Below are 24,438 nucleotides of genomic sequence, written 5' to 3' on the forward strand. Positions count from 1 at the left end.
GGTTCTGTGGGCAGGCTGCACTCTGTTGGCCCACTGGCTCGGGTCTACCCAGAGGAACTTCTCCAGGAACTTGTCTCCTCACCTGGAAGATGAGAAACTTCCTGTATTGTTCCTTTGCAACACACACAGCTCTAAAGGTCTCTATCATTAAAAAAGAGCCGACCCCAGCCTTCCGGAACCTTTCTGAAGGGCATTCAGGAACACAGCAGCGAGGTGCTGGGCTCCTGTGCCCTCTCCTCTTTGTGCCCAGTCCAAAGGCCGGAGTCCTGAGCAAAGTCATGCTCCACTCTGCCTCCGTCAGGGCAGCAGCCCAGTCCATCATCTCCGTTACTAAATGGCGTGCTTCGTCTCTCCTTGATACAGAGAGAAGAAGTTAAAGGCCAGAGTTCAAGAGTTGGTGAGTGCCTTGGAAAGACTCACAAAGAGCAGTGAAATACGACACCAGCAATCAGCAGAGTTTGTTAATGACCTAAAGCGAGCCAACAGGTACAACCTCACTGTCTATAATCCAAGTGGTTCTTGGACTTACGCACCATAATTGCTGGGAATTGACTGTGGACAATGGTGTGTCCTCTGCCGCCTCCTTGGAGCGCATTCCTCCCTAGGGCTCCACCTCCCGATGCTCCACAGAAACCTGAGGAGTCCTCTCTAAGGATGGTAGATGCAGCCAACTGTGGTCCCCTCTTAGCCCTTCATGTAGAAGAGGTTCTGAGAAGTCATACAATTAAAACAAAAATCAGCCTAGGTTTAAGCCAGCATTTTCCAAACGAAACTGGCTACAGAATGTTTTATTTGAGCAGCATTCAGGAATCAGGTGGGGTACTTCAGGAAGCAATGCTCTAAGATGGGAGCCTCAAACCTTTCAGGCTCATGACACCTTTACACTAAAAAAAAAAGAGAGGACCTTAGAGCTTTATTCTTTCAAATTAACTTATCAATAAAATTTGTCTATTAGCTTCTCAAATGAGACTTCTAAAGGTTTTATTCATTTACCAAATTAAAAAAACCCAACTCACTAAATGTAACACAAATGACACTTATTTTAAAAATCAGTTTTCCCGAAAGTAATTAGAAGAGGGGCACTGTTTTTACAATTTTGCAAATGTTTTTAATCTGTTTTAATAGAAGACAGCTGGATTCTCCCAGCTGCTTCCACAGGCAGTGTGTTTGAAACATTCTAAGAAAACCCAGCTTCACATAGAAATAAAGGACCTCACATTTCCCTTCAGAAGGCTTTGGGAGTCCTGGGCTTTGAGAAGCTGACAGCATACAGAAGGGAGGTGGAGTGCTGTTTTGGACCAGAGAGGGTGGGGAGTAGGGGTGGGGGGGTCTTGGATAGCTCAGGTGGTAAAGACTCTGCCTGCAATGCAGGAGATCCAGGTTCAATTCCTGGGGTTGGGAAGATCCCCTGAAGGAGGGAACAGCTACCCATTCCAGTGTTCTTGCCTGGAGAATCCCCAATGACAGAGGAGCCTGGTGGGTCCCTGGGGTGACAGAGAGTCAGACATGACTAAGCACAGAACAGGGTATGGGGACTTACCTAGCTCTGGGCTCAGCCCCTGCCCTATCCCCCAGAGACCTGGGTTTGGCTGGCAGCATTAGTTCACGGCCTGTGAGCACTGAGTCCGTCAGCCACAGCATCAAGGACAGCTGCTGGGGCCTGTCTGTCTTCAAGCTATGGCGGTGACTTAAGATTGCAGCGTTGCAACGGATCGTAAGCAGCCATGGAACGGCAACAGACCTACTACTTGTATTTTCATGACAGATTGTTACAATTCAGCTACCATTTCAGCTCATCTATTTTGGATGTGGTTAGTGTGGACTGCTGGGTTTTAAACCCTGCTTAATGTTAAGAGACGAGCCTCTAGCAGTCAGGCTAAGTTCACTGTGGTCAGGTCAAGACCTGAGTGACCGTGAGTGCTGCGACCCTTCTTGTTAAGCTGCTGAGTCGTGTGGATGTTTTCGACCACATGGACTGCAGCCCACCAGGATCCTCTGCCCATGGGATTTCTGAGGCAAGAAAGCTGGGGCGGGTAGCCATTTCCTTCAGGGGATCTTCACAACCCAGGGATTGACCTTGTGTCTCCTGCACTGGCAGGTGGATTCTTTGCCACTGAGCCCCCAGGAGAGCCCAAGCGTTGAAATGCTACCCACCTGATTTCAAATTCTTATTTCGGAGGCCCAGCGGCCAGAGTGGTACTTACCAGACCCAGTCACCCAGTGTGCGTGTGCGTCTCAGTGCTACTTAAGATAAGCCTTCATTCCCATTCCCCTCTGTGCCCACATAGCAACCTGGTGGCTGCCTATGAGAAAGCAAAGAAGAAGCATCAAAACAAACTGAAGAAACTGGAGTCTCAGATGATGGCCATGGTGGAGAGACACGAGACCCAAGTGAGGATGCTCAAGCAAAGAATAGCTCTGCTGGAGGAGGAGAACTCCAGACCTCACACCAACGAAACATCACTGTAGTTGGCACTTGAGCGCCACGGTTCTGTCCGTGAAGCTAGAGGCTAGCAGTCATGGGACCTGTCGGGAGGAGGGGGAAGGCTGGCAGGTGGGCTGGCACTCCTGGCAGGGAGGCGCCCTGGACTCAGCCTCGGGGCAGCTGGCCCCGCTGAGCCGGTGTAGACTGTCCCCCAAAGGCCCCCTCCCCTCCTGGGCTGGGGGCGGCGTGGGGACTCCTGCCCCGCGCACTGGCTCCGCAGGGCTTCCTGCTGCTCTCAGCACTGGCTCTGTCCCTCGCCCACATTTTCTGTATCCGCGGTATAGTCCAGGCATCATCTGTTTGATTTTCCAGTCTTTGCAGCCTTACCTCAGGCATCCCACATTTCTCCTTTCTCCTTCTAGGGAGAACTGGTGGGGGCGGTGGGGGCGGAGGGGAGGCAGTGCTCCGCATCGAGAAGAGCTGCTGCTTCGTTTCCTGCAACCAGGCTTTGGTTTTTAAGTCCCAGGTATCAACTCTTCAGGAGGTGGCTGTCACTCAGAGGTGTTCCAGGAGGTTATCACAGGCAGATGGCACGTAGGTGTTCCTTCCAGTCCCTCGTATGTTGAGGCTACAGGTAGAGCAGTTGGGTCTGATCTCCTTGACCTCAGAGTGGCGGCAGGGACGGGCAGGGAACGCTCTTTAGACAGGAACCTCCCTGTCCCAGTGCCGCCTTACTAACAGCTGAGAGAGTCCTGTTGATCCGTGTCAGGGACCTACACTGTCAGGAGCAGAGGCACCACAGAATTGCTGTTCTCCACGAATCAAAGCTCCCCAACCTGAACATACTGATGGCTTCAGACCTGCCTCTCTCTCGAGGGAAATGCTCTGCAGCTGATCCACCTATTGAAGAGACTGCTACTGTGGCACCAGTTTGAGTGCGCCCCTGCTGTTCCAAAGGGCAGCGGGCAAGGGAAAGCTGAGGCGGCCTCCTCTTATCCCCCAGAAACATGGCAATGGGTGGCAGATGGTGATTCCGCGGGTGTCAGCTATAGCAAAATGGTGACAGGACCGGGCAGGACCAAAGTACCTGAATTCTTTCAGGAAGGTCTTCCGTTTGAAAATCAACTCTTCATCCCTTTTCTACGGTGATGTCCCCGTTGCAGTTTTTCAGTTGTCACCACCCTAGACTGACATACATTTTAAAGGACCACTTGCCATTTCTCCTGAAGACCCACTCGAAGTCTCTTAGAAGAAAGATGTTCAAAGATCTGCTTACGACCAGATTTCTGCATTCACGTCTCGGTGTCAGTGAGCTGTTCTCGGAGGCAGGACGCAGATTCCACAGCCTTCAGTCTGACAGGGAAGGACACCCCAGCCACCGTCTGCCAAGGCAGAGTACAAGCATTCCCCCCAGGAAGCGCCGTCCTGCCTCAGGCCAGCAGCGAGGCCACCCCGTCTTCGAACAGTCATCATCAGCTGGCCTCAGGCCCAGCTCTCGGGTGCTCTGGTCACTGCGAAGGGCCCCACCAGCTTGTTCTGTTATAGATAAGGTAAACTTCGTTCTTGTGACATTAAGTCAGTTTTCACTCTTTGGATAGTTTCATTACAAGGAAAATGTAATGACCAAAAGTGTGTTTTTAGAAAAAAAGTGTAACAGATGAAATCATGGTTTTCCCCATTTTTCCAACTTGCCCAGGGGAAACATGTTCCCGAAGCAAACTGGGCTGCGCAGGGCAGGGAACAGGTGTCAGAGATGGGAGGCTCTCATTCTCACCACCGCTGCAAAGGGTGCCGTCGCAGAACCTCTACCTACCATTCTCGCTCTAAGGGAAAAGAGAGCCTGCTCTTCCAGAGTCCTGGAACCCATCCCAGACGGGAAGCCTCAGTTCCTATGTTAAGAGCCCCAGCATTACTGACCCTACTTAGCTCATTTTGAGTTTATATTTCCACATAATACTGGTTGGGTGAACACTTTCCCTGGCAAAACTGTTACTTTTATAAATGTGTAGAATAAAAGCTATTAAATAGTTGATTACCTTTCCTTGTATTCTTCACATACTCCCCAAGACTCTTGCTGAAGGTGAGCTCACGGGCACTTGGTTATTATACTAATTGCAAGGCTAACTAAAATGGCATAGATGAAATAAATGATTGCAGGTGCCTGGATCATTTTCTTTTACAACCTGATTTATTCTTTCTAAATAGGAGCACGTTTATATACACATCTCCATCAGACGTAAACAATGATCCTCATTATCTAACTTGAACGAGCCATTAAAAATGTTCAGACTTTTATTTTTAATCGTTTAAATACAGAGCACAATCTCTGGCTCTTAAGAGAAATGGGCATGAGAAGAAAAAACCCACTTCCCAGTCCCGCTGGAGTACAATTTCCCACTGCTACACTGAGGCAGACTCTCTCAGAGAGAGACTTCTGCCTGGAGCTGTAGTGCCATCAACACCTGCGCCGATCAAATGGCTCTGATGTTCTGCCAAACCCCTCGTGCACCAGCTACTTAAACTGCCATGGGCTGGCAGGCAGTAAGACCCCCTTTTGAGATGATGCCAAAAGTTACGACTGTATCTTAAGGTTGGGATTTCTCATGCTCGCCCTACCTCACAAACATTTTATCACTGCCCATGCAGGTAATTAACTGTTGTATATTCACTCCCATCTGCTGGCATGCCACAATTTAAAAAAACAAAACTAAGTGCCAGTTAAAACATAGTTGGTTAATTCTCTTGCGAGGTGATGTGTAACTTAGGAAGTCTTCCTCTGAGCCTCTGCAGCCAAGCTTTACAGGGACCCCGGAGACGGGACGCTCTCCTACTCTGGGAGGCAGTGCGCGTTAGAGCCAAGGAGACTTTCTTTTTAGGATGAGGACAGCAAAGAATCTACTGTTTCAAGAAATCTTGAAATCACCGGTAAGTGGCCTAGTTCCCACCAGCATACAGATTACTATTTTAAGTGAAAAAAAAAAAAAAAGCCTCATAGTTACCCATGGCATAAATTGTTTCCTATGGCCCACAGAAATTATCCTCCAGTTATTTTTAAATTCTATTAAATATCTTAAAGCTCTCACGAGTTGGGGTGCCATGCTTGTGTTTTAAGTGAAGTAAAGACTATAGAAGTTACCCACTTGTATTATTAATGATTTCTAATTTAAAGTCATAAGCTTTTCCCATAAATTATTTGCAAATGCATAGCTGGAAATGTGTCTGTCTCATCCATGAAGGTATGAAGTAAAAAGATCATGTTTCCTAAGTTTACAGCCGCACCTATTTCTAAGTACAGCAAACAGCTTTTAATTAGACAGTTTTTAGAAGTCAAAAGGGGAAAGAATTCTGACGACTGCAATTTCCGAACTGAATTTAATTAGGATGCATCCCATAGGGTTGCCAAAGATTCTGTGGGAGGGAAAGAAGCATGAGAAACATCATTTTTTCTGCACCAAGGGGCCGCTTGGTAACACTATAAAAAATTCTGAAAAAAAATCACGTAACAATTATTTTTCTATTTCTCCAGCGGAATGGCCTATTTGACAGCAAAGATACTATTATAACCTTTCTCTGAGGCTTAGAGGCTTCACTTGTTACAAAACACAAATTATGTCTTCTCATTTAAGTCTACCCAAATCCTATTCTAGTTAACTCAGATCTCATGTTCACACAGGCCAGACTGTAGTTTAGCGCTGAACTTGTCACCTTCTAAATTCCTGTTTCTCATACCTGAAGTTACCTTTCTGAAGTTTGTATTCACTAGTAAATGAATGCCTCAGGCTGCCATATGGTAATTTTCCAGAACTGGCACCAGAATCATCAATTAATGTAAGCACTCAGTGGCCGTTAAAATATTAAGGAACTGGAAAAGGGTACAAGCTGAACGGCAGCTGTTCACACATTCTTGTTCCCCTAATCCTTCTGTGGAGAAAGGAACATTTGCATACAGACAACTGCTTTTGGTGAAGGGGTACACAGCATAAACTCTCACACTGCATCTGAGTGAGATTCTGCATGTGACCAAGAAAGCTTTCCATCCCAGTAACAGCAACTGCTACTGGATAATCACACCCTTGGCCCAGTAGCACTGATTTTTTCCAGTCAAGGTTGGTACAAAAACCACTCATCCACTAATCATCGGAAACATCAGCTCAGCAGTACAGAGCAAGCTAGAGACAAAATCCCCTCATATTCATGACCTGCTTATTCATTCTACTGCTCACTTCTGCACCGTTCTGCGAATCTAATCCATGTGGAAAACGTTCTGTGGGGTACTCACTCACAGTGCCCGTGGATGGCCAGGTGAAAGGGAGCCCCAATATCATCTGCTTCTGTTTGAACCCAATGCAAAGAGGATGAGGCGTGTTCACTTTTCTACTCCTAATCAGTTCTTAGACATTGTTAAGACTTGCTTCGCATGTGATTTTAGTTTCCTATTATTTGAAAATGTGCTTTTAAGCCGCCTGAATGTACTGTCAGTTACTGAAGCACATGTGACCGAGTCTGCATTTGTCAGTATTGTTCTACTGTATTAGAATCTCACTTTAAGGTTGACACTTAACACTGTACCATACCTTGTAATTTTTTAGATTCTTCACTTGTATGCTTTAAATGTTTCCAGATGCCTTTAGTTTTAGCTGCTGTAAAACAGCTTTGTCTTATTTGATATAAAATTGTTTTTTAAATAAAAACTCCATTTATTTATAGAGACATTTATAATATTTTACAAACATTCTTATATTCTGAATAAATAATTCTAATTCCATAATGTACTTTGACCTGTATTCATTGAAGGGTATGACTCTCCTTCTGCAATACTAACATTTAATGTCAAACATCACAGGTTTGGTAGTTACATCGAGAGCCCTCATCAGAGCAGGAAACTAGACAGACTGTACTGGTCAAGACAGCCAAGAGCCAAAGAAATCATCACCATCTGTCACTGATTTCTATGGGCCACCTTTCCAGACCTGGACTGAATAGGGAGTTAGTACCTCTCGAAGGATCCAGATCTTTTTTCCTTTTTAAAAAATGACTGAAAGAGGAAATCTAACTGTGAGCTGGAAGGTCATCCATGACTATAAAGAAGGATGGTGAGCAGCTCTGCATGGTGTCTGTCAGATGTCAGTTCTCATCGTCAAAGCAAAGTACCTTTGACAGTTAAGAGTGTGACACACCTTGGTAACTTTCCTCTTTTGGCTGCGGCATGCAGAACGTCCCTGACCAGGGATAGAATCTGCAGCCCCTGCACAACAGGGAAGTCCTTTCTTAAAAAAATTTTTTTAAACTGCTATCATATATCTGAGGTCTTTAGCAGAGAAGAATGGTATTTCTTTGACCCCTGAGATCCAAGGACTGGAAAGCATTACATTCAGAAAACCTGACTCTAATACAAATTTAAGAAATACTGGATTTTATGTATTTAGCTCACAATATAAACTTGCTTTCAAAGTCAACAACCAAACCATAAACTGAGATGGAGAATACATACCAGTTACTTTCATTTTTTGCAGAGACATTCTACCTTTTAATATTTCTTCCTATCATATAAATATCTCACATTTGTCATTTTTTATTGGTCCAAAGAGATGCAGCCAAAATATCAGCAACTTGCAACCTACAAGTATCAGTAGCAGAAGCCAGGTTAAGGTAGTAATTAAAACTGCCCAAGCAGGCAAAATTTATTGATATTGCACTACAAAGGCTCTAAATGTAACAATGTTTTTACAGAAAGCCAATATTTGAACAATCAACTGTAAAAATGTTTTAAAATACAAAGGAAACCCTCCATCATTCAAACTGCATTTTTTAAGATAAAAGGTTTCTCACTTCTCAACTGGTGTTATTTACATCACAAACTTTCAAAAGAGCACAAATGTAATGACAGAGGACTTAGTTCATTTTCTCAGCGGAGAGTACAGCTGGCATTTCTAGTCGAAATCAAAGTGCAGTAATCCTGCAAACATTTAAACTTCCGATTTATAAACATGAGTCATTGAAAATCCTTTACTTATGATAGATAAACTCAAGGTAAATGAAAATCAGTCCTAATCTTTTCATTGAAACTGAGGGGAAAAGAGGAAAACTACTATTCAGTCAGAAAGTAAAACTACAAGGTGTACAACAGTGTTTTGGGGTTCCTTTTCTGCTTTTCCTAAATGTTTGACAATTAATCAAACCAAGCACCAAGAACTTTATTACTACTAACAGAATCACTCCAATGGTTTACCTACACAGCCTGTCTAAACAGTAAAATGCCCTAGAAGCTAAAGTAATAAAAACAGTTTCAATTAAGGTAAAAATTAAGTGTTTCATCAATTTTTTTCTACCAAATTCTGCAGCTTCCAATTTGTTCAACATTAACTTAGTCTGCTAAAACCAACTCCCAAGGGAATTGTTTGAAGACTCCATATCTTCCATGAACATTACCTAGTCTCCACAGCACCAAAGACACTTCAATTCTTATTTTGGAACTAGACCGGGAACATGATGAAACCAATTCTTATTTCTTTTCCCATCCAAACTAATTTTGATGGTCACTTAAGTTAGTTAATACATGAACCATAATTTCATTTGACTCATCATTTTATTCTGAAAGAAGACTCTTAAATTTTCAATGACGTCAACAGGTAAAATTTAAAAAACGGAGTTGTGTGAATCAGTACTCAGCAAACATTCATTTTTAAGTATAAGCTAATAAGTAAATTTTAAAAACAATTAGAAAAAATATCTATATTGTGTGTATATATACACACCAATATATGCATATGCAAAATAGTTCATTCTCCTTCCCTCTTACTGAAGAAAAAATATCACTGACTCAGACAACAACAGCAAACTCTGGGAGATGGTGAAGGACAAGGAAGCCTGGTGTGCTGCAGTCCATGGGGTCGCAAAGAGTCAGACACAACTGAGCGACTGAACAACAACATTTGTAAAACGAGAGTTAGGTTAGCGGTCTCCCATCCTAAATCTGAAATAAAATGAACGAAAAGTAAAAGAATCAGTTCTTTGGGCTCTTGCATTTGAAATTAAAAGGTACGATCTAAACACGAACCTAAAATGACCACTAGAGACAGCAGTGCCCTAGGACAGTAGCAAAGCGCACAAAGAGGCTCTGCAGATGCTTCTGTGCTTTTGTATCAGTGCATGTCATCCGAGTAAGACAGGAAGAGCGCAAGTCCACTGCTGGTCATCTGTCGCAAAGGCATTAAAAGCATCAAACTAACCAAACTGCTGAGTAGTTACGACCTTTCTCAACTTCAGTAACAACTGACTGTGCTTTCATTTCCTGTCATCCAGTCTATTCCTAAATATCACAAAAAAACACACTAAGCAATCATTTTACAAAGACCTAGCTAATCCCGTCAATTGCGAGAAATGACTAACAATGAAGATTTGTGCCCCAAATGTTCCACACCATAGCTTAAGACTGTTTTAGAACGTCAGATTCAATGAATTATAAGCACATTAAATGAAAAGGTTACATCTTACCTCCAAAAGCCCACACTTAAGAATGTTAACTAAGACCAGTCAAAGACCAGAACACTGCTCAGTTTGCCCTAGAACTACACAAAAGTTTCCTCTGTTCCCAAACCAATTTAACAGCTGTGAAATTAAAATAAACAAGCCCAGGTGTCCACAGCCCTTCCTAACTGCTCATGACCCAAGGGTCAAAGTTAAGATACAATTATTACCTATAAATTCCCACAGTGGTAGCCTGACGATAGAGATGCATCACAAAGAAAAAAACATTCTTACAGAAAGAAAAAAAATGACACGAAGGGACAGACTCAATGGCCTCTTTAAGGACTCAGGAACAATAGGTCTTCAAAGAACACTCACCAGATAGAGGCTAATCACCACAAGAACACCCCAACACCAAACAAGCAGCAAGTGACTATTTAGAGCCGCCTTCTTCCACTGGACAAACGGATCAAAGGCTAACAAGGGTCCACATGAAACAAAGCACAGGCCACTGCCCTCTGCATTCCATCCCTGTCCCCGGAAGGCACCTGACCGGCAACTACAGAGCCGACATGAGCGCCTCGTTGAGGCCAGATCCTCTCAGACTGTGCCACCACGCTGCCGCCCTAACTCGCCCACCCGACTGCTAAGCACAGGAGACCCAAGGCAAAAGGGATTTCTTTGCCGGTGATTTCCTAAGGAACCCAGATTGAAGAGTCAGTTATGAACATGTTTCTCAACATTAAACTTGAATACTTCATCAGTTTTTTATTTACACTTCTCTGTACTTTTATGATAAAGTCTGAGCAACAAAACTGGTGGAAGCCAGCCCTTCATGTCCACTCCCAGGCAGGGGAGGTAGCTTTACTCTGCTCCCCAGCTACAGCCCACCATTTCAGTAATAAGCAGTGTCACGGGAAACTAGGTGGGAAGGACCCCCATCTGGGACAAGTGTACTTTCTGTCCCGTGGGTCACTGAGTGACTGTGACACGCGGCGGAGGGTGGCTGGGCGTGCTCTGGGCTGTGTCCCTGGAAGAAAGCAGTGTGTCAGCACTGCAGTGTGGCTGGAGTCCTGAAGCAGCATCAGCAGGGGCAGGACCAGAGTCTCAAACACCGACTATGAAAGTGAGAAAAATCCCTTCAGATTTTCTGGACCCCTTGGCAACCATACTTAGAACAAAATTAAACCCCAAGCCAGAAAATGCTTGGTAATGGCCACACATGAGACTCTGCCTGGGCTAGGCAATGGTCACATTTCCGGCCTCATGCCTCATGCAGCACTTGAGAATTGATTTCATCTTCTAAAATCTCTGCCTTCTGTTTTCCTTGCCCAGTAACTATAGCTATCTTCTTCCTTCGGGGCACTGTTTACCCTATAATAAAAAACCTATCATGTTTTTTGAAACTGATATCCAAAATTGCTTCAAAAGCACGAGACAGAGCCTGTACTGTCCATTTGTGATCTGCCTTCTTCACGACAGAGGTGCACAAACTTCAAAAACAACTCAGTTCTAAGAAGAAAAAGATGCTGAGAAAGCCCATCATAATCCCATTTTTACAATTTTCAGCAATTGTACAAATTGACTTTAAAGTTTAGTACAAAATGAGGGACTCAAGGCTTCGCCAAACTACCAAGAACAAAGTTTAACAAAACTTATTTTACTAAAACCCATTTACCTGGAGACAGGTACTTAAAACATAAAGTAGACTGATACCTTCAGACAGAATGAGTTTGTCTTGTTTATCTTTAACGTTACAGGAATACATGCAAGCCCCTTCCCCAGGCTAGAAAATACCTAATTCAAAATCGCTAGGTAACACCTAATTTTTCTTCAGTCAAAAAATGTTAATTAATCCGACCTCCTAACTATGATTAATATGCAAAGAAAATACTGTACTGCCTCAGAGAAAACAAGACACAATAGATGTCAATCAAAACAAAATTATTTCTGAACACGTAGCTCAGAGGGCCACTGGCACAAAAATAAAGATAAAAAGCCAAGAGATATTATCATAGCAAGAAAAATAACTCTGCAAAAAGCCTAATTTTTTAACTGACTTTGCTCCTTACTGTTCAAGTTAACTGTTGGAAACAAAACAAACAGCAAGGGAAATGGTAATGAAATGTTAATTTTTTTTAATGCATACATGCACTCAGACCTGAAATTTTCTAAGACTGCTACAATGTATTAAGTTTTATAGAAGAATTTAATCCTCCTTATGGAGGGATGCCATTCACTTAGACTTGAGGAGTATTTTTATATTAACACACAAAATCACTAACGACTTAAAAGACAATACCAACCCAATCTCATAGCATAAAATTAATATTGCTATACATCTTCATTTGATACTTAATGGAAAAATAATCCAAGTTCAAAGCAGCGAGCAGTGACCACCATTCCTTTACAGCACAGGAAACTCACCTTTTCATAACCATGAAAATCCAACTTCACTTTCAAACATCTTCAACCAAATTTCACCCATGCTACAAAAGCTCAAGTAGGTTCTCAGATATCTCCAAATGCTCATGTCTCAGGAGAACACCACTTCGAAATCTTAAAACCATTCATTTGCTAGTGCTGAACAAAAACATGTGACAGCGTATAAAACCATACCCCTGTCTTCTAGATTATAATGGTTAAGTACAGAAACAATTCATTGAACATCTTACAGATCATTACAGTATACATAAAAGCACCTAGGAAATTTTTAAAAAATAAAAAGATTCACAGTACACTGAACCTTGGAACTAAGAATACTGAAAAAATGGATTCAAAAGACCTATTTCTCTCAAAGACATAATCTATAATGGAAGCCAACACAACTGCTATTCTCATCTAGCTTCTTAAAATGCAGCACACAGAAGTAACGTATTGCATATTCAGCACACTCCCTTATCACTGGATTTCTTCAAACCATGCTAAAATTTCTCAATCAAGAAATCTAGTTCTGTGCTAAGCACGGCTCTTTCCCAGGTGACCTGAACACTGAGACTCTAACACACAGGTTCGAGGGGAGAAGTGCAGCAGACGTACACGAAACAGGTACATCCAGCTTACACACTTTCTGCATAGTTCAGTCACATCACACACAAACTTTAACTCATCTTTTAACATTTTTTAAATCTCAAACTGTTAAGAGAGCTAAAAGCCTCAATACCAAAATTACCATCCCAACAGTACCCTTATTTTGTCCCACCCACAGTGCATTAACTGAAGCAGCCCAATAGCAATATTTAACCAGTCAAACTACCATAACTGAAAAGAGATAATCTGTTGGTTCTTGAAAAGGCTCAACGCCGTCAGAGGCCATATTTCTGGTAACTAATCTCTTCTGCTTTAGTGTCGAGAGCTGAAAATTCCAACTCAAGGCACCAGAAAGACTGGCCACAGCACTCACTTAAACAGAAAAACACACATTCAAAATCACAAAAAATTAAATGGTTTCCAGATGGCAATAAACGAGTGAAAACAACTCACCTGCCAGACAAACTAAGTTTCCACTCCATTAAGAACAGAAACCTGGAATGCTGGGACCAACTATAAATATGGCTCAAGGAGACCCAAGCAAAGCTGCTGTACTCTTAGAAAGAGCAGTGAAGAGCTTCCAAAGCAATCTTACAATGCGTTCTTAAAAGGTCACAGAAGCATTCACCAATTTGTCACATTAAAAGATGCAGGACACCGGATAACCTAATTCTAACACACTGCTATAACTGAATTATCCTGCTTAGCACCAAGAGGGTGACACTTTTATTAATAAATAGATTTTCTCCTTTAAAATGAAGCCATTGAAAATCTAAAGCAAAGAAATACCAAGTGAACTCCTTACAAAAAAAGTCCCACAGGGTTAAATAGAAACCCTATTAAATAGACTATCTATACAGAATCAAGATTTCCACAATAAACTTTACAAGCAGAGATATATTTTGTGGATACCACATGTAAAATAGATTTTTAAAACCCATATGACAGACGCGTACACACGCATATGCTAACACTCTTCCCCCCACCCCCAAAGAAACACCTTCAATGAGGTCAGAAGCAGCCCAAACACTAAAGCCCCCTTAAAGCCTTGGTGATTGTCCATAGCTTTACATAGCTAAACTCCTTCTCTAAATGGGCACTGCCATCCTTATTTGGATTTAAGAATCCTAAAGGAGCAAAATACATTCTATGAGTGAATTATACATGTTGCTTCCATGTTCTGCTCCTCCCCTAGTGATGATTTATCAGTACTTAGGTAAACTGCATATCCTTCCCTTTTCAGTCCGTGGTCCAGAGGCTTCAATATGCTACTAAGTGTGTCAGTCCCTGCTACTGCTGCAAATGGGAACCTCACATAGCATCAGTTTCCAGAGACCAACACTGACATGCAATGTGAAACCCAGTAATGTCAGTATTCCACACATATTTACACAGCTGTAACACAGAAGCAAGTTGCACGAGAACAAAATCATACGCTCCCCAGGGGCTGGCGGTGGGGTGCTGCAGTTGTGACAGCACGGTCTCGGGGTCCCGGGCCTGTGCTCTCCCCGCTGTCCTCTCCCCACAACCTCCCAGGCCCACTGAGAGCACTCGGCGCAACCGGAACTGGAGCCGCAGCTCTGCACCACCAGCTCAAGCCCCTCTCCAGGCTGAGGGCTTTGTCCTTTCACGAAGTGCCGTGAGTTCATTTTGAACATGAACATTATATAGCAGATTCTGACTCTAAGCAAAACCTTTCAACAGAACTCCTAGCAAGGAGGGTAAGAGAACCTCAGCGGTTAGAAGCGGAGCAAGGTGCAAAATGCCACCAGAGCAGATGCCCTGCAATCTTGACTTCTGTGACATTTCGGGTCTTGTATTCATTTAATAATTGTGTATTTTAAGTTTAAAATTTTCAGTATAAGGAAACTAGTATTACAATCACTGTAGTGGGAAGATGGCATATTCCCATTAACCTGGCTACTTAATGATGACTCAAACACTATTTCTGTGACCAGAAAACAAGATAAAAACCACAATCACAGAAAAAAATGCCCGCATAAAAAGCAACTTAAATTCATTAGCCAAACACTGAAAAGGTACATGTGTATAAAAGTTATAACCACATTTACAGTGCAAATTCATGTTTCTTTCTACTCTCTCTTCTGCACAGAGAACATCTGTTCAGAAACATCATCGTCTCCCTGCATTTCTTTACAACACCTGAGAAAGGTAAGGCTCAAAGAGACACCCACTCAAATGCAACACGCCTCTGATCTGGGGACTTCCACATGTGCTGCTATCAGAGGTCCAAGATTTTCATTATAGCATTATGGTCAAACTTGAAACTCAAAAAAGCTCGGGATGAAAAGGGGAATTTGCAGTGTCCGTTACATGCCACAGCCTGGCCCTCAGCATGTTCGAGCAACTGGTCTTCACCGGAGTGAGGCGAGTCATACACAGCATCTGCTTAGAAAGCAAAACAAATAAGCTCAGCTAAGAAATCAAATCCTGCCCTTTACCTTTTGTTAAGAAGGAATTCACATGCAGTATAATTCACCTTCCCACACTCTAAATCTAACCTAAGTAGAACCACCAAAATATTTTCCTTTCCCTAAGCTGATATTCAAAGTGAATTTCCAATCTATTCTTATTCCACATAAACATTCAAGATCTGTCTTTAAGATCCTTAATATTCACCTGCTTTCAAAAATGGGCATACCTTTATTCACCACCTATATTTATATTTTGTCAACATGAGAGCTTCTCCAGAGATCAAAATGTAAACATTATAAAGACTGTAATTACAATATAAGATCTGTACAGATTCCAATTCAGAAAAATAAAGCTGAAGGTTACCACATCTTCAGAGAATAAATCAACCTAAAGAAAAATCCAGATTTTCAAACTCACTGTGCAACAAAACTCCAACTTACCATAGCTTGCCCCACCCCATCCCTGCCCCCGCCCTTGCCTAAGTAGAACAGGAGCCTGATTGGTTTGGAACAGCAGGGTCTGGAATAGACACCAGAAGGCTGAGGTAGAAATGAAGTCTGATGTGAGGTTTCCCAAGACAATAACTCCTTTTATACTTCTCTCTCAAGACAACTCAAAATCTCTGTGTCACGCCCAACTGAGCTGGGTATGCATTCTAATGTGCCTTCTTTAATGTTCCTAAACATATGGCTTTTTAAAGGTTTTGTGAAATAATTGGTTTCTGAAGTTATATTAATTCAACTATCAGCCTATCATGTCCACACCACCTACGGTGGCCAGAGAAGTCCTACTAAGAGGACATCCTTAATTTCCCAGAACAGGGTTAAAGCATCTCATTTTTAAAGAGCTTCCATCTTGCTTACATCATAAACAGTAATGCAAGGAAGCGAGTATGATTATAATGCTGCTCAATTATTAAAGAGCTTTCTAGATGAAACCCTTAAATCTAGATGGTAAATAAATGCTTATCTACTACATGAGGAATTTCATACCATACAAAATAGCACCTAAGAAAAAAACAGTCTACTGTACTTCCGAATGACACCTATGAAATCAGAATTTACAAAGCGCTTTCTACATTCCTCACCGTTACTTTCAAATCAAATCACACACCTCCTCCTTTCCATAACTGAGGATGGAGAAGAGCCAAACGTCGTATTAGTGAAGACTATCCTTGGTACCACCTTAACGAGGGGGAGACCATTCCCTTCTGAAGTGAGCTCTCCCCTCACATATGTGTGAGGGTGAGGTCTCCTCACTATTACTTGGGTCTACTAACCGTCTAACCATTAAGCAACTATTTATTTGTTTACAATATTCACACACAGCATCAACGCCTGACAGTCACTAAAGTAACAGTATACTGAAAAGGCAAATAATTTCATCTTGATCATTTAAATAATTTTTTTTATTTTTAGCCAGTTTCCTATTTAGAGAACTTGACCGCATGTGTGAACTCTCTATAGACCATGTGCAACTCTTTCAGCTCATCTATCACAGTTCGTCACACACTACTTAAATCAAGTTTACTTCAAAACCAAGATGAATCCCAACTGGAAGAAATTTAAAAAAAAAAATGACTTGCCTGTTTCAAAAGTATCCTGAAGTTTTCGTGGATGAAGTTTCTTTTCACATTTCTATTAAAAAACACAAACATACAACATACCGTATCCAGTTATTTCACTTATTGTTGATATAAATAAGGAGATACATTATCAAATTTCTCAGGAAGAAAATTAAACCAAGAATATAATCACCATCCCCACTCGGCATTGGCATTTTAAAGTAATTTTTTTAAGCCTAAAACTGTTTTTAATTCTTCATTATATGTACAATATAGAAACACCAGGGAAAAAAAGAAAATTATTTATTAAATTTCTCAACTTGGAGATCATTAACATTACAGTACATCTTTCCAGCTTTTTTTCTATGAAGATATGTGTGAATGTACTTTCATATAATTATGTAACAGAATTATCCAGTATATGCTATTCTATAACTCCCTTTTTAAATGTAATACACTATGAACATACCCCTTTTTCAATAAACACAAATAAAAAATTAATACAAATCTACACCAACACTTTTAATGACTACAGGGTAGTCTATGGCACATATCTATGATATTACAGTTAATATCTTCTTAGATATTTAGATTGTTTCCATGTTTTCATAATGTAGAGCAATGTGGTGAACACTCTATCTTTTAGGGAAACATGGTAAGGAAGTCACACTTTCAATACCACCAAACTACTCTCTAGAACGCTGAAAGTGTTCTCAATGTATTCAGCAATACATAACTAGATATCTGTTCATCTTTGCCAATCTAACGGGGAAATTTACTCTCTTGAACTACATATTTATATGTTAATCACTTATAGCTTTCCCTTTTAAGTTTTCATATACTTGTCCTCATCATTAACTTTAAGAACTTTTTTAAAAACTTATTCAAGTTCTTCCAAATACGAGTCATTTGTGAAGTTCCCCCAAAAAAATCCAAAGTATTTTGATTGGTACTGAATTAAATCTAGATATTAATTTGAGAAGAATTAACATTTATACAATACTATCATTTTAATCTGTCCAGCTTTTGTTAGGGACAGATGTTGAATTAGATTAAAAGCTTTCTGACCATCTATTAAGACTGTCTTCTTTGTTCCTGTCACTATTTCTCCTAGAGTGGAGTGCAATAATAGAGAGCAAGCAGTCCAACATTAAACATTTAACTTGTGCTTGCTTGTGGAATCAAAACACTCCAGGTTAAGTCAACGGCACCCAGGAATTCAAGGAAAACACTCTTGCTAAATATCTGAAATTACTATTATTATCCACTGTTAAAGAAGGAAAAACAGGTGAAGCTACAATATAAGAAAATTCAACATAGAGATACCAAGACTTATGGAAAAGATAAGCAAGGGAGCTTATTAGTTATTAATTACTTTCTGGAACACAGACTGAAAGAATGGAAATAAATGTCTTAAAACGCTCACAGGTATCTGTCCTTCAGCCCAGTCTAATGACTATGGCATTGGCTGTGAGTGTTTTGTTTTCGTTTTCTGAATTCTATCAATTTGAAGAAAAATAAAACAGACTGTGAAGCTATTCCAAACTTTTAACTTCATTAAAATAATACAGACACAATTTAGAAAAATAGAATACCTAGGACTCATCTAGAAGGAGAGTTGACTAACACTGTTTCCAAACTATTAACGTAAGTCTAAATACCCACATAGCAGTAATTACTAAGAACCTGCAGAACAGCACGGGAGCTCTCCTCAGCGCTCTGTAGTGAGCTATACAGATACAGAATCTAGAGCGGACATACGCAGAACTGAGCCACTTCTTCACCGGAGACTAACACAACTCTGTGAATCAACTACACTCCAATAAGAATTCATGCTAAAAATCGTAAACAAGCAGATAAACAAATACCCACATAAAAAAGTAAAGATCAGATGCACAACTGAATCAACACGCCAAATCTATCATCGAGCGTAGGCAGAGATTTCTTAGTGGGTGACCAGCACACACACAGGTGCATAAAAATCCTGTCAATAAAGCAATTCAAAATGCCTTGACAATGCCCTTGCCCCATTCTGGAAAGCATGAACTGCCTTAGCATGAGCATTGTTAACTCTTACCACCAAGGGATTCTGCTGCTTGGCTGGCTGGCTGTGGATCCCATTTGCTCTTTTCTTTGGATTAGGTGAATCTTGATACTGTTTTCTGCCATTTCCCCTTATACTTTGATTCTGTTTTTCCAATAAGAAATAAAATGTAAACGTACAACACAATGTAATAGGATAAAATAATATACCCCATTAGCTGGTTCGATCAGAGGTCAGCAAAACCCTCCAAAATCTTCCTAAAACACCGAAGAACCACTATCAACATCTTTTATTATAGAGAGCTTCACAGAGCAAGAATCCTCGAAAGATACAAAACAGCAAATACAATGTTCCCTAGAAATAACTTTGAAAACCTTATGACTATCAAAGAAAATCTCTCTAGGAAGGAACACTGAGGCACCCTGACTTCACTCCTTAGAGCAGGAAACAAGCACCAGATGTGATCACTGTTACCCTAAAACCTGCTTTAAACTATTAATAAACAGGGATTTTAAAATTAATAATCTTTTTATATAAAATAAAAAATAAGACTGGTTTGGCTCAGATGGTAAAGAATCTGCCTGCAATGTGGGAGACCTGGGTTCAATCCTTGGGTTGGGAAGATTGCCTAGAGAAGGGAACAGCTACCCACTCCAGGATTCTGGCCTGGAGAATCCCTGTGGACAGTCCATGGGGTCACAAAGAGTTGGACACGACTGAGAGAATTTCACTTTCACTTTTAATCCCTAAATTTAGACCTAAAACCTAAACATGCAGTAGTCAACATCTTGCTATATTGCTTAAACATGAGTTAAATCAAGTTTAACTTAAAACAGTTTTTAAACATTAATTTGGCCTTAAAGGTCTTAAAAACAGTTATTTAAGAGAACTAGCTGAAACAGTGCAAAGAATAGTTTCATTATTATTTTACAATAAATACACTTATGTACATCCTATCTACCAACAGAAAAAATTTAGTTCTTTTAAAATAGCTTGAAAACAATAACTTAAAGGAAGGGAAATAGCTTTCAGAGGCTCATGTTAGCCCATACCTTTAACCCATTTCATTCCATTCTTTTCGATATTTACCTTTTCACTGTGTACCATATACATAAAACTTACCACCTGAACCACTTTTAAATGGACAGCTCAGTGGCAGTTAGTACAGCTTCAGTGGCACTGAGTACAGTCACAAAGCTGTGCAACCACCACCAGTATCCATCTACAAAACTTTTTTATCACTGAAACCGAGACTTTGTCTATTAAATACTTCTGTTTTTTCCTGTGTCTCAGCTCCGGTAATCTCAAATTAATTAGTGGAATCATATAGTATTTGTCCTTTTGTGTGTTAGGTTCATCCATGCTGCAGCACGTATGTATAATTTCATTCCTTTTAAAGGCCAAATAATATTCACTGTATGTTTACTTTGTTTATCGAGTAATCTTTTGACACACATGTAGGTTGTTTCCACCTTCTGGCAATCATGGACACTACTATGAACACTGGTACGGAAGTTATCTCTCTGAGTCCCTGCTTTCAATTCTTTTGAATATGAACCAAGGAGTGGAACCGCTGGGTCACATGGTAATTCTATGTGTACCTTTTTGAGGAAGCACCAAGCTATCCCATGGCAGCTGTACCATTTTACATTCCCACCTGCAATACACAAGGGTTCCAACCTTTTTACATTCTTGTCAACTCATTATTTTCCATTTTTTACTACATTCTTATTACTTCCCAACTGAGCATCTTTTCATGTGTTTACTGACCATGTAAATGTTTTCTTTCAATAAATGTCTATTCAAGCTGTTGGGCACTCATTTTTTAAATTGTTTCTTCTTTGCTGTTGTTGAGCTATAGGAGGCCTCCATATATCCTGGATAGAAGCCCATCAGATATGTGATTTGCAAACTCTCCCATTTCATGGGTGTTTTTTCTCTTTTGACAGTGACCATTCAAGAACAGAAGTTTTAAATTCTGATGAACCCAGTATATTTGTAAAAGAAGAAAAGTAAAGACTGGTACAGAAATAGATGGTTAAAGTAACAGACAGGTAACACCAAAGATCAGTAAGGATATGGAACAAATGGAACTCTCAAATATTTTGCAGGGGATACAAATTATTTAGAACATAGTTTGCAGTATATACTTAAGAACACAGGCATATCCACTGCTCCAACAATTCTATATACTCAAAAGAACTGTATATGTTCATCAAAATACATGTACAGAAACATTCCTAGCAGTGTGATGTGTAAAGCCCCCAAGTAGAAACAACAAACATGTCCACCAAGAGTAAAACGGATGAATCAACTATGATGCAACCACACACTGAAGAACACCACAGTGTGAGCCCTTCACTGGTAGCATATTTACCAAAATCAGATGTTAATTCATGTGCCTTACTACACTGGATTAATACCACAGCTGTAAAGGTTAGCAGTCTCATCCCAGCTTCAAATCACAAACCAGGAACACAGGCACCTTGGATGAACAACCAAGAGCTCTACAACTGTTAATCTGCAAGGCCTCAACTCAGATGCATTTCAAAATCAAACGATCTTAAATTACGAAAATCTTAAATGCATTATCACTCACCTTTGCTTTTAAAAGGTCAGACATTTCGGCGTGATGATTACTATATGGTTTATGCTGCAGTGGCTGCCGGTGCTTTACCCACTGGTCACCAGGAGAACCCTCAGGAAATAACTGCTGACTGTGCCGGAATTTGGTTCGACTATAACAAGATTTAAAAATAAAATCAGAAAATTTTAATGATACTTCTTCCCAAACCTTGAGAGTTTATCTAACAGACTATAAATGTTACTCTATTCACGATCTGTCTCCCTTCACTGGAGTTTAAATTCCACAAGGGATTCATGTCGACTCTGTCTACTGCTTTACTGCCAGAACCCAGAAGAATGCCTACCACTCCACATTTCTTGAATGGGGTGAAAATCTATTATTTTTAGTCCCAAACTTTTCTAAATTACTGATACCAACTCCTCCTAAAATGACTGTACTTTTAAAAATCTGGGGAATTTCCTGGCAGCCCAGTGGTTAGAACGCTGCATTTCTGCTGCAAGGGACACAGGTTCAAGCCATGGATGAAGAACTAAGATCCCACAAGCCTGGCAGCCCGGCCGAACAACAAAAAAGAATCTGAAGGAAATAATTCTTTCACAAATTTAATAAATTTAGTAATGAAGCCAATAAATAAAGCTACTCTAAATAAACATCTATCAGTGGAATTTTATAACAGGACAGACAATTCAATTCTTTAAGAGAATGCTTACGTGTGGAATTTGACCCTGCACAGGTCAGTATGGACCCTCCATACTGGAAGACCTGAAAACCTGAGCCACGTTGTTGCTGTTGTTCAGTGGCTAAGTCATGTCCAACTCAATGATGCCATCTAGCCATCTCATCCTCTGTCGCTCCCTTCTCCTCTTTGCTCTCGATCTTTCCCAGCAGCAGGGTCTTTTCCAATGAGTCAGCTCCACACATTAGGTGGCCAAAATACTGGAGCTTTAGCATCAGTCCATCCAGTGAATATTCCTGGTTGATTTCCTTTAGAATGGACTGGTTGGATCTCCGTGCTATCCAAGTGACTCTCAAGAGTCTTCTCCAATACCACAATTCAAAAGCAACAATTCTTCTGCACTCAGCCTTCTTTACAGTACAACTCTCATATCCATACATGACTACTGGAAAAACCATAGCTCTGACTATACAGACCTTTGTCCACAAAGCGATGTCTCTGCTTTTTAATACTCTGTCTAGAGTTGTCACAGCTTTTCTTCCAAGGAAATTAAGGAGTTCAAAATGATAGATAAGCATATTAAATAAAGATCCAGTCTCAAATACTTAACACCAAAGAAATCAACTGTAATAGTTTGTAGTAAAGATAAATTGTATTCTATAGTACCACTTACATATATTAATATGGTCCAGAGTCACTGATCCCAAGATCCATATAATAGTAAGATTGTTTCTGAATATTTCAGAATCTGTCCCCTTTTCCATTTAAAAATTATGATTAAATTGCAGGCTTTCTTTCTTTAGACAAAATTCAAGTAAATCATCCAAAACGTCATTAGAGTTAGTCTATATGCTACAGAGAGACATCATCCTGCCTGAGAAACCTGAAATTTGTTTGAGAAGTTGTTTTACTATCTCCTTATTCCATTATCTAGGATCACAAACCCTAGTATCGACTGAAAGATGTGGGGATCGTATCATACCACTATGGCCGACAGATTCTTAAACAGTGACACGATTTCTTTTCAAACACTATCACTATTCCATAACTTTTTATTAGTGATTAGGTTTTTTAAATCATGACTACATTCCTGTTTTTTCTTTTTTCTTCTTCAGTTATATTTAGTGGTATGTACTTTGGTGATTATAGTCACAGATTCTGAAAGGCACAAATGACTTTGAAGGCATTTAGTCCAATCTCCTGTCCTCATAAAATCCAACTAAAATGGAATATTCCCTATGTATTTAAAAAATATTTAAATACAGTAGGTGTGATTTACTCCTATTGTTTTTTTAAAGCTCTAGGATAAAAACAAAGCATCTAACTTAGAGAAAATTTAGAAAGCAACTCTCTCCGAACCTAACAAGGCGAAGTTCTTCAAGTTGATTACAAATACATATACTTATTTCAGAAAATTATATTGGAAGGACGGATGTTGAAGGTGAAACTCCGATACTTTGGCCACCTGACACAAAGAGCTGACTCATTTGAAAAGACCCTGCTACTGGGAAAGACTGAAGGCAGGAGGAGAAGGGGAGGACAGTGGATGAGATGGCATCAATGACTCAACGGACATGAGTTTGAATAAACTGCGGGAGTTGGTGATGGACAGGGAGGCCTGGCATGCTGCAGTCCATGGGGTCACAAAGAGCCAGACAGGACTGAACAACTGAACTGAACTAATTTCAGAAAATTACTTAGCCTACTCTATAATTGTGATGTGGATACAATTAAGTCCCACACAAGAAAATGCTCTTTGCAGTTCTTATCCATGTAATAATCACTCCTTATAATATACAGTCTAAGCTAGGGAAAGGAAAGGTGCAAGCCCAAGTCTTTACAGTGCTATCTTTCTGAACAAATTATATGTCAGCATCCCTCATCTCCTCCTCACAAAAACAGACATTCAACCACATACAGAAACGCAATTATTTCTAAAGTAAAGATATGAGAACACAGAACAAGCACTATGAATATATACAAAGAGAAAAAATTTTCTTTTCCTCATACTCTAGCTATCCATCTTAAAAGCTGACACTCTCTTGTGTATACTATTTTAAAATATGCCTGAAGCTCCTTTATAACTTCAATTAACCTCTCATCCAAAGACCACCCCTCTAAAATGTCTATTACCTGTGAGACTAGTAACAAAATAGTATCTATAAAAGGAAGCCAACACCTCTGCAAACTTTTTAAGCAAAAAGCTACT

The 24,438-nt window shown here is 40.5% G+C and overlaps 2 protein-coding genes across 4 annotated transcripts in view; one reads left to right on the plus strand and one right to left on the minus strand.

The window, feature by feature from the left end:
* MCC (MCC regulator of WNT signaling pathway) overlaps positions 1-7,190 on the plus strand; it is a 533,716-nt gene extending 526,526 nt beyond the window's left edge. For both annotated transcript variants that reach the window (XM_060418703.1, XM_027971442.3), the window contains 2 exons: positions 364-486; positions 2,289-7,190. In XM_060418703.1, coding sequence (XP_060274686.1) covers positions 364-486; positions 2,289-2,469 — 304 coding nt within the window. In that variant the 3' untranslated portion in view covers positions 2,470-7,190. The remainder of the gene's footprint in view (positions 1-363; positions 487-2,288) is intronic.
* Positions 7,191-8,069: 879 nt separating this feature from the next.
* Positions 8,070-24,438, minus strand: part of DCP2 (decapping mRNA 2) — a 53,674-nt gene continuing 37,305 nt past the window's right edge. Inside the window, exons 8-11 of one of the 2 annotated variants that reach the window (XM_004010170.5) lie at positions 21,566-21,704; positions 19,000-19,110; positions 16,944-16,995; positions 8,070-15,328 (exon numbers count right to left, since the gene is read on the minus strand). In XM_004010170.5, coding sequence (XP_004010219.1) covers positions 15,165-15,328; positions 16,944-16,995; positions 19,000-19,110; positions 21,566-21,704 — 466 coding nt within the window. In that variant the 3' untranslated portion in view covers positions 8,070-15,164. The remainder of the gene's footprint in view (positions 15,329-16,943; positions 16,996-18,999; positions 19,111-21,565; positions 21,705-24,438) is intronic. The other variant, XM_004010171.5, reaches the window with a different exon arrangement.

This window comes from Ovis aries, chromosome 7 (assembly GCF_016772045.2).
Source record: "Ovis aries strain OAR_USU_Benz2616 breed Rambouillet chromosome 7, ARS-UI_Ramb_v3.0, whole genome shotgun sequence".
In the NCBI taxonomy this organism is placed as follows: domain Eukaryota; kingdom Metazoa; phylum Chordata; class Mammalia; order Artiodactyla; family Bovidae; genus Ovis; species Ovis aries.